Source organism: Pteropus vampyrus, unplaced genomic scaffold (assembly GCF_000151845.1).
Source record: "Pteropus vampyrus isolate Shadow unplaced genomic scaffold, Pvam_2.0 Scaffold58, whole genome shotgun sequence".
In the NCBI taxonomy this organism is placed as follows: Eukaryota; Metazoa; Chordata; class Mammalia; order Chiroptera; family Pteropodidae; genus Pteropus; species Pteropus vampyrus.
The window spans coordinates 9,841,998-9,853,796 of NW_011888839.1; the positions used below are offsets into that span (position 1 = coordinate 9,841,998).

The 11,799-nt window shown below is 34.0% G+C and overlaps 1 protein-coding gene across 1 annotated transcript in view; it reads right to left on the minus strand.

Annotated features, from left to right (window-relative positions):
• The window catches only part of MANEA (mannosidase endo-alpha), a 48,850-nt gene that overhangs the window by 10,606 nt on the left and 26,445 nt on the right, over positions 1-11,799 (minus strand). Inside the window, exon 3 of the mRNA XM_011360755.2 lies at positions 8,597-8,706. Coding sequence (XP_011359057.1) covers positions 8,597-8,706 — 110 coding nt within the window. The remainder of the gene's footprint in view (positions 1-8,596; positions 8,707-11,799) is intronic.

Consider the following 11,799-nt stretch of genomic DNA (forward strand, 5'->3'; position numbering starts at 1 on the left):
ACTGCTGCTACCAGGCCCTCCAGAGGTGTAACCATAGCCGCAACCAGAGATGGAGGCAGATTCTCAAGTGCCAGTGCTGCAGGACACCATTGTGGGTACTGTGTAAATTAGTACCTAACTCTAAGGAACCTGGGAAGACTCTCACCCACCAATGCAGTCTATAGGTAAGAGATGAAACTCTACATGGGATAGAGGAGCCAGCCAAAATGCCTAAGTGCTGGGCAAAAATTTGGTGAGGACAGACCTGGGCAGGAACTCATGCATTAGAACTTGTAGAAGTCTCACCTTCCCAAAGGGAGACTCCAGCATATCACTGGAGGAAAAGAAAAATACATATTTGGAGGCTGTAAGAGAAACTTTTCCAGTACCACACCTCCGCCTATGGAAACACTAAAAAGGACTGATTTTCTGGTGACCTCTCTCACAGAGAAAAAGGAAAGTGCTGAGTACCTGGTTATCCCAGCTGGAGAAATCCATTCTCTCCACTAGTACCTAGAATAATATGGTGAAAGCTCAAAAGTCTGTGGGTGTGTGCCCGGGGGAGGAGGGGGTATTGATATAGGGAAAGAGGCAGAAAAGAATTTCAAATGGTGTTAAAAGGATTGTGTTCACCAGGAAGTCCACCCAGGAGCTGCTGGGAGTACTGCTCCTGGGAGCAACAAACTGGGTCTGCAAACCTTCAGTGCACTCAGTTCTAAACCCTCACCTCCCCCTGCTCTGTCAGTTCCTTCTATGGGCTGCCAAGTGCCACTGCAAGAACAAGCTCCAGTAGACAGCACACCTATCGACCACTGAGTTGAGCTAGTGTCACCTTATTGAAAACAACATTTTTTCAATAGCCAGCCTGGTGAATTTTAAGAACCGGAGAAAACATAAAAGCTTTAAACATTTGCCTCAGAGGGAGCAGTTACACCTTCACAGAAAGGAAAAACTCAGGTAATAACATAAGAGAACATAATATTTCAACTGCTGCAAGGAAGGAGAAAAAAAGGAGGTATCTACTACTTCAAGTGTAAAAGCAGTAACATATTTACAAGGAATAGGAAATATGTATCACACCCACACAAAATGATATTCTCCAGCAACCAAGCTCAAAGGGACATAATACTGCAATCTAATGAATAAAGTATTCAAAATAGCTGTTCTAAAGAAACAAGTTATAACTCAATGAAACCAGAACTAAAAATTATGAATAAAATGAGTTCTTTACCAAAGAGAATAAAATTATAAAGAACCAAATTCTGGAGCTGAAAATTCAATGAATGAGATTGAGAATGCAATAGAGATCATATGTAACAGGGCAGACCACAGGGGGAAAAAATTGGAGAATAGGAATTTTGAAATAACACAGAAAGAACATAGATTTAAGAACAACAAAGAAAGCCTATGTGACCTATGGTTATTCATAAACACATATCAGAAAAATCGAGGTTCCAGAAGAAAAGAAGGAGAAGGAGGCAGAGAGTTTATTTAAATACATAATAGCTGAGAAATTCCCAAACCTGAAGAAAGACTTGGACATACAAGTCTAAAAAGCTAATAGATCATCCTATAATCTCAATGTAACCCTTTCTAAGATATATCTGTCACAAATCAATGACGAAGAATCTTAAAAGCAGCGAGGTTTAAAAAAAAAAAAAAAAAACCCTACACAGGAACTCCTACTGCACTATCAGCAAGTTCTCAGCAGAAACTTAATAGGCCAGAGGATAGTGGAATGACATGTTCAAAGTGTCGAAAAATAAAAATGGCCAGCCAAGAATACTTTGTCCAGCATATTTAGCCTTCAGTTACGGAGAAGGCTTTCCCTAGACAAAATTTAAAGGAGTTCACCACCACTAGACCTGACTTGCAATAAATGCAGAAAGGAGTTCTTTGAGCTGAAACAACAGCAGGCTAATCACGCACATGAAAACACACAAGAGTACACAACTCACTGGTAAAGGTGAAAAATAGACATTTAGAAAACTAACTTTCTATTAGGATGGTGTGTCGACTACTCAAATATGATATAAAGGTTAAAGGAAAAGAGTAGAAAAAAATATATATATATAGCTACTATAAATTAACAATATACAACAACAAAAAAATTGTGGTATCAATCATATTCAGGAAAGAGTAAAAGGGTATAGCTTTTATAGGAGATCAAAGATAAGTTGTTAATAGCCCAAAACGTATATCTAAAAAATGTTTTAAGTAAACACAGAGCAAAAACCTAGAGCAAGGGGAAACAGTATACCACAATGAAAAATAACCAATTTACAAAGTAGGCAGAAAATGATGGCAAAATTCCTTAGATATTAATACTTACTCTAAAGGGAAATGGATTGAATTAACCAATCAAAAGGCACAGAGTAACTGGATGGATTAAAAAAAAGACCCAACTCTATGCTGCCAACAAGAGACCCATATCAGCTTCAAGGACACACATTCACTCAAAGTGAAGGGATGGAAAAGCCATCCCATGAAAGTGGAAACCACATCAAATTTCACACTGTAAATTAAAAAAGAAAAGCAGAAAAATAATACATCCAAGTGGAAATTGTTAATTTTTAAAGCATTTTTGTTTCTCCTGGTTATTTTCTCCAAAATAGCAACAGATCTTTATAATTGTCTATAATATGCTGATTACTGTTAACTATTTTTTACAGTAATTTTCTAAAATGTCTTAGTGCCAAATGTTTTTATTTCTTTGTATTTTTGCTTTTGAATTTTCTCAAAAATTCCAGTTCAAGACATAGGAAGATCCCTTGCTTCTTCCCACACACACCAAATATATGGCCACATAATGATTCCCTCTGAAAATCACTCTAAAAACTTGTGGAGCTACCCATCCATTTCTGACAAAAGAGGGAACCCACACTGAAGCAGGTAAGAAAGGCTGAGACATAATCTTGCCTTAAACTTTTCCTCTGGCACAGGGACCCACAACTGGGAGGAAACTCAAAACCTGGAGCTTGGAGGGTAGCTCTTTCATGTATCTGGGGCTCTTTTGTGGCTATAGACCAAAAGATAACCTTTCATTGCTTGGCAGTAGTGACCAGGGGTGTCTTGTATTCCAGGACACCAAGGGAATATAACAATCAGAAAGATGGGTCTTGGCAGGCTACCACGTCTAGGGTGCAAGAGACAGCAGACTTAAACACCCACAACCTTTCTGTGAAAAAGGCCTACTTGCTTGACCTGGAGCTTCAGCCTTAGGAGCAGACTTTAGGTTTGGAACACATCTAGAAACTACAGAAATACACTCATGGACCATAGGTGGGGGACATCACCTTTGTGCTCTCCCTGTATCTCACTACAGCTCACTGGTTATCTCCCAGAAAGGAGCTTACACTTGACTGAAGCACTGATTTTCATGATGGCCACTCTGGGGACACCTCTGAATTTCTTGACTCTGGTGGGCGGTGGCGCTTACACTTTTGGTCCCACAAGACTGCATACATTTGTATTCTCTAAAAGATGCTGCCTAAAGTTTGGCTTTCAATAAGCCTGGATCTAGGTGCTGATTGAGACCTTCCACTATGGGAAAGCAACTGGTCTTGGCATACCCCGAACTACTGGGAGCTATTAAAAATAAGATAGGCTGCTTTGAAAATCAAAAAAGGTTTGAGAGACAACTAAGAGCTAGGGAAAGGTTGAGCAATAAGGTTCATCTCCTACACGAGGTCAAACCTTCAAGACTGGCAGAAGTAGCTATTTCATCTAATGCACAGAAACAAAAACAGAGTTAAGCAAGATGAAGAAATAGAGGAATATGCTCCAAATGACAGAAAAAGATAAAACCTTAATAGAACACAGATAAGTAAATTATTTGATAGAGAGTTGAAATTAATGGTCATAAAGTTGCTCACAGGGCTTAGGACAGGAATTGATGAACACAGAATTTCAACAAAAGCAATGGAAAGTAAAAGAAAGTACCAAACAGAAGTCAGAGAGCTGAGGAATAACGTAAGCTGAGAAATGCACTAGAAGATTAAAAAGTAGACTAAATGAAGCAGAACAGCATTACTCTGAAACCAAAAACATTACAAATAAAATTGCAGGTCAATGTTCCTGATGAATATAGATGCAAAAATCCTCAACAAATACTAGGAAACTGAACACAGCAATTAATTAAAAAGATCATACATATAGCATAATCACGTGGGATTTATTCCTGGGATGCAAGGTTGGTTCAAATTCCACAAATTAATTAATGTGATACAATATACCACATAAAATGAAGCATAAAATTCATATGATCACATCAACAGATCATAAAAACCATTTGACAAAATCTAGCATCCATTTATGAAAAAAAGCTCTCAGCAATGTTGCGATGGAGGGAACATATCTCAAAATAATAAAGGTCTTATGTAACAATCCCACAGTTAACTTCATATTCAAAAGTGAAAAGATGAAAGCTCTTTTAAGATCAGGAACAAGACAAAGATGTCCACTTTTGCCACTTTCATTCAATACAGTATTGGAATTCCTAACCACAGCAATTAGACAAGAAAATAACAAGCAACCAAATTATAAGGGAAAAAGTAAAACTGTCATTATTTGCAGATGACACGATAATATAAAGATTCCACCAAAAAACTATTAGAATAAATGAATTCAATAAAGTGACAGAATACAAAAATATTCAGAAATAGGTTGCAAACTATCAGATTGAGAAATTAAAAAATCAATCCAATTTAAATCCTATCAAAAAATTAAAATACCTAGAAATAAATTTATTCAAGAAGGTAAAAGACCTGTTTGTGAAATTATAAGATACTGAAGAATAAGTAGAAACTGATACCATAATCATGGACAGAAAGAAATGACATTGTTCAAATGTTCATACTACTCCAAGAGATCTAAAGATTCAGTACAATCTCTATCAAAATACCAATGGCATTTTTCATGGAACTAGAACAAATAATCCTAAAATTTATATTGAACCAAAAATGACCCTAAATAGCCATAGCAATCTTGAAAAAGAACAAACTTAGAGGTATAACACTACCTAATATCAAACTATACTACAAGGCTATCGTAATCAAAATAGCATGGTACTGGCTTAAAAACAAACACAAAGATCAATGAACAGAATAGCAAGCCCAGAAATAAACCCATACCTATATAATCCATTAATCTATGACAAAGGAGGCAAGAATATACAACGGGGTAAAGACAGTCTCTTCAACGAATGGTGCTGGGAAAACTAGACAGATAACATGCAAAAAAAAATAAATGAACTAGACCACTTACACCATATACAAGAATAAACTCAAAATGAATTAAATATTTAAATGTAAGAACTTAAACTATAAAACTCAGAAGAAAACACAGGCAGTAAATTCTCTGATATTGCTTTTAGTCATTTGTTTTTTTGTTTTTGTTTTTGTTTTTGTTTTGTCTTTTTACATATGTCTCCTCGGGCAAGGGAAACAAAAGAAAAGTAAACAGATAAAACTACATCAAACTAAAAAATTTTTGTACTGCAAAGGAAACTATCAACATAACAAAAAGACAACTCACTGAATGGAAGGAGATATTTGTCAATGATACACACAATAAAAGGTTAGTATCCAAAATATATAAGAAACTAATACAATTTAACACCAAAAAAAAAATGCAATCAAAAAATGGGCAGAGGACCTGAATAGGCATTTCTCCAAAGAGAACAGACAGATGACCAATAAACATATGAAAAGATGTTCAGTGTCACTAATCATCAGGGAAATGCAAATTAAAACCACAATGAGATATCAACTCACACCTGTCAGAATAGCTATCATCAATGAATCAATAAACAATAAGAGTTGGAGAGGATGTAGAGAAAAGGGAAAGCTGATGCACTATTGGTGGGACTGAAAACTGGTGCTGCCACTATGGAAAACAGTATGTTAGTTCCTCAAAATTTAAAAATAGAACTACTATATGACCCAGTAATCTCACTTCTGGGTATTTCTCTGAAGAAATCCAAAATACTAATTTGAAAAGATATATGAACTCCTATGTTCATTGCAGCATTGTTTACAATAGCTAAAATATGGAAGCGACCTAAGTGTCCACTGATAGACAATGTGATAAAGTAGTAGTACTTATATAATGAAATGTTACTGAGTGTAAAAAAGTATGAAATCTTGCTATTTGCAAAAACATGGTATTATGCTAAGTAAAATAAGTCAGACGGAGAAAGACAAATACAATATGATTTCACTTATATGTTAAATCTAAAAAACAAATGAACAAGCAAAACAGAAACAAATTCACAGACAGAACAAACATGAATGCCAGATCAGAGAAAGGTTGGGAGGTTGGGTGAAAAAGGTGAAGGGATCAAGTACAAACTGGCAGTTACAAAATAGTCATGGGGGTGTAAAGCACAGCTTAGAGAATATAGTCAACAATATTGTAATAACTAACTAAGGTCAAGTGGGTACTAGACTTATCAAGGTGATTTTTAAGTTATATAAATGTCTAAATATTATGTTGTATACCTGAAACTAATAGTTTATGTCAACTGTAACTGAAAATAAAAATTAAAAGAATAAGAAAAAGGACAATTGTGATTCATGAGAAGAGCTCAAAATATCAACATGATAACAAGACTCATGGTAAACGAAAACTAAAAAACTATAGTAGATACACAAAAACTAGAGAAAGTAAGATAAGCCTATCACTACAGAAAATCATCAAATCACAAAGAGAGCAAGAAGGAATGAAAGAATTACAAAATAATTAGATCAGCAAAACTCTACACCAATCAATAACTACTTTAAGTACAAATAGATTAAATTCTGCAAAAGCGAACAAACAGTGGCTAAATGGATAATAAAACAAAACCGATCTATGTGCTAACTACGAGTCTCTGAAATCAAAGATATATATATATAAAAAAAAAGACATTCCATGCAAATGAAAATCAAAATAAAGCTGGGTAGGTATACTTATATCAGACAAGATAAACATTAAGAGTAAGTCTGTAATGAGAGACAAAGAAAATCAATATATAATGATAAAGGAATCAATCCAATAAGAGGATATAACATTCCTAAATATTTATCCAACCAATATGGGAGAAGCTAAATATAAAAAGCAAATATTAACAAACTTAAAGGGTGAAATAGACAGAACTAAAGTAACAGTAGAAAACTTTAATACCCCCCTTTCATCAATACAGATCATCTAGACAGAAATCATTGACCTTAAATGACACATTATACAGAACAATTAACAATCATATACAGAACATTCCATCCAAAAGAATCATAATACACATCCTTCTCAAGTGCAGATGGAACATCCTCCAGAATAGATCACATATGTTAGGCCACAAAACAAGTCTTAATAAATTTAAGAAGACTGAAATATCAAACATCTTTCAGACTACAATGGTATGAAACTAGAAATCGAATACAAGAAGAAAACCGGAAAACTCACAAATATGTGTAAATAACATGCTACTGAACAACCAATTGGTCAAAAAAGTAACCAAAAGAGAAATCAAAAAGCATCTTGAGAAAAATAAAATAAAATGGGAGGACATCAAAATAAAAAGCTTCTGCACGACTATCGACAAAATGAAAGGCAACCTACCAAATTGGGGGGGGGGGGAAGCAAACCCCCTCCCCCCTCAAAAAAACACAAGCAATCAAACAAAAATCTGATTTAAAAATGGGCAACCAGATGGCCAACAAGTAAATAAAAAGGTGTTCAACATCACTAATTATCAGGGAAATGCAAATCAAAACCACAAAAAGATATCATTCCAAACCTGTTAGAATGGCCACTATCAAAAAGGCAAAAAATTACAAGTGTGAGGATGTGGAGAAAAGGGAACACTTGTGAACTGTTAGTGGGGATATAAATTGATGTAGCCATTACAAAAAATGGTATGGTGGCATTTCAGAAAATTAAAAATGGAACTACTATATGATCTAGCAATTCTCCTTCTGGTATTTACCTGAAGGAAACAGAAACGCTAACACGAAAAGATATCTGATGCTCACTGCATCATTATTTATAATGGCCAAGAAATGGAAACAACCTAAGTGTCCATTAATAAACGAATGGCTAAAGAATAGATATACACATACACTGAAATATTATCCAGCTATAAAAAAAGGGAATTTTATGATTTGTTACAACATGGATAGACTTTGAAGGCATTATGCTAAGTGAAATAAGTCTGTCAGAGAAAGACAAATATTGTATGATCCTACTTAAATGTGTAATCTTAAAAACAAACGAAAACCCCACAAAACCAACTCATAGATGCAGATAACAAATTTGTGGTTATGTAAGGTGGGAGAGAAATAAAATGTGTGAAGGTAAAAGGTACAAACTTCTAGTCATAAAATTAGTAAGTCTTGGGGATGTAAAGCACAACATGGTCACTACTGTTAATAATACTGCATTATATATTTGAAAGTTAAGAGAACAGATTTTAGAAATTCTCATTACAGGAAAAAAAATGTAACTGTATGGTGATGGACATTAACTAGACTTAAAGTGACGATTATTTCATAATATATACGTATATCGATTATGTTGAACTCCTGAAACAATTATGTGATATGTCAATTACATCTCAATAAAAATTAAAATAAAATACCTTCAGGTTATATTTATGAGCTTTATCCAAAATAGCTGGTACCAAGTCATCAGTAGACTCTCCATTCTCATCATGTGAACTGGGTGGATACCAAGAAAGGGCTAGTACACCTAACAGAAAAAACCAAAAAGAAAAGAAAAATGAACACAGGAACAGGAATGACTGCAAGCATTTTTTTAATTAAAAAACGGGAGATGGCAGAATGAGAACTAAAATTTTAACAATAAAAAAGAAACACGTCTTCACTTAATTTTGTTTTGTTATGTTACTTAGATACTAGCTTTGGTTATTACATTATTTTGTACAGTAGATTTTATGAACTCTCTATCAGGCATCAGTAGCTTTTAATTAATAGGTTTTTACTTTCTAGAATACGTTTTAAATCTACAGAAAAATCACACAGAAAGTACAGAATTCCCATATACTCCCCCCCACTCCCTTCTTCTCCAACCCACAGTTTGTTATTAAGATTTTGCATTAATGTGGTACATTTGTTACAACAGATGAACCAATATTGATATACTATTAATTAAAATCCAGAGATTACATTAAAGTTCACTCTTTCTGTTGTATAATTCTACGGCTTTTGACAAATGCATAATGTTAGGTGCCCACTATTACAGTATCATATAAACTGACTAGTTTTACTGCTCTCAAAACCCTTTGTGCTCCACCTATTTATCCCTCTGTCATACACCTCTCAATTCCCTGGATAAAAATCAATCTTTTTACTATCTTTATAGTTTTGCTTTTTCCAGAATGTCATACAGGTGGAATCAAAAAGTAACTTTTTTGGACTGGCTTCTCATACTTAGCAATATGCATTTAAGGTTCATTCATGTGTTTTTATGGCTTTATAGCTCATTCTTTTTATCGCTGCATAATATCCCATTGTACAGTTGTACCACAGTTTGTTTCTCCATTTACCTACTGAAGGACATCTTGGTTGCTTCCAATTTGGGGCAATCATCAATAGAAGTGCTATTAAACATTCATGTGCAGATTTTTGTGAGGATCAATATTTTTTAACGAAAGATTCATAAAATAAAAAAAATAAAGTTTCTCCCTGTACTACCTATCTACTTATTTCTGAACCGATAAAATTACAAAAAAAAAAAGAAGATAAAGAAAAGTTTAGAAACATAACCCTGCAAAGAAATCATGAACTGCACTAACTGGAGAAGCAATATTTGAAATCAATGAATTCAAAGCTTCATTACATATATAAAGAAATGAGAGGCTATTAGAAAGATGGTACTAGTTTCTAAATCAACAGACAAGGCAGGAACAGAAGAAATACAATGATACTAAAAGAGAAGCATATAGAAAAACAGGAAAAACAAGGTCAGAAACTGGCAGAAAATTAAATTGTACAATTTAACTTTGTAGTAGCATTCCATCTACAGAGCAATCCCATCTAGAGGAATAAAACAAGTTTCACTGAAGTTAACAGAGAAAAAGATATCTATGTCCCCTATCCGGTCTGAAAATAAAAATAGCAATAAGATCATAAGAAGTAGGAAAAATCTATAATATATACATAATATATAGATAGGATTTTAGGAGAGCTTTTGGCTGGCCATGAAAGGAGTCATATATAGAAAAAAATGTTGGTGAGAAAAGTGTCTAGAGACAATTGATCAAATATTCAAGCTGCCTACTAGCCTAGCTTATAAACAGACCACCACCAATTAAAAAAAAAAAGAATGATAAAAACTTTCTCAACATAGGACTATGAAGTCACCCTATAAAAAAAAGTGGAGAAAAAGAACATGAAAAAAAAAATAATAAAGGAGGAACACAGAAAAGAAAGATTATGCCATGAAGCTCAGGGAAATTATGAACACAGCAATCTTACATGAAATTAAAAACAAGATTCCCATTTCTAACAATAGTAGATTAGGTTACCTAGACTAATATTCTCAATGAAACAAAACTACCAAATAAAATGTAACGAACAAAAAACTTAAAGCCAAAGGTCTGCAGAGAGTAAGAAATTACCTGTCCGAATTGAAGCAAAAATGTGAAGTCAGAGAAGTGAGCAAGAAAGTCAGTCTGCCCAAAGCACAACTAGCATAAGTAAACCAGCCCTCAAAACAAGTGAATTAAACCCCAGGTTTACAATGCTTAGGAAGTATTCCAGCTTTAAATTTAAAGTGTCCAATATACTCTACTGCATTGGACAGCACAATTATAGAACACTTTCATTATCATAAAGTTCTATTGGACAGTATTGCTACATTATTCTTATTTTAATACCCTAACCAATTCCTTCTTGTCTAGTTTTCTTCCTCCCAATCCTCATTGAAGGTATACTTTAAGGATTGCCAGGGGGAGGGGGAATATTTTTTGTTCTTGCTTATCCTATTACTTGTGTTTCAGTTTATTGTATCAATTATCACTTGTACATGCCTAATTCTATCCATACTGTGCTTCACTGTCCAATTTATCTTTGTACAATAAGTCCTCACTTAACATCAAGAGGTTCCACTACGTTAGGCGGAACGATGTATAATGAAACCAATTTACCACAGAGTAATTGATATAAATAAGAGTTAAGTTCCTGTAGCATCTCATCAATGCTATAATGAAATTATGTTGAACAAAAATTACATTACTTAGGACCTGCTGTACAGCACAAAAGACCTGCTATCTGTATGTGTGAGGTCACTCATGGGCTCTATATAAATAATATCCTGGGAACCAAGCCAAAAATGGTTCTACTCCTGAGGAGGGTTGGATCATTTACAATGATAATGAGTCTTTCATAATAACCAGAAAGATTCCTCTAAATATATCAACCAAATATCATTTATAAGTAAAATCTATTACTATATATTTCTACCATTCTAACTGCTTAATGAAAAGTGATACTTTTTGAAATCCATTTTTAGAATATTAATATATTAAATGCAGATCATGTCATATAAATGGTGTCATCTCTCCACATAACTTATCACAATATCTTCAATATAACTGACACCCAATTTTTTTTCATTAAGTTAAATAATGCACTGAAACATGGTAATAATTAGGAACACTAGATATGAAATTGGACATGGAGAATCAAGTCCCAATTATGTCATCTGACAGGTGTTTATCTTTATGTGAGTCATTTTACTTGTGATTACAAAAAACATTTAATAACTAGACAGTTAAATGGTAAATTTGGGTACCTTTAACTCCACAGAGCTTTGTGATAG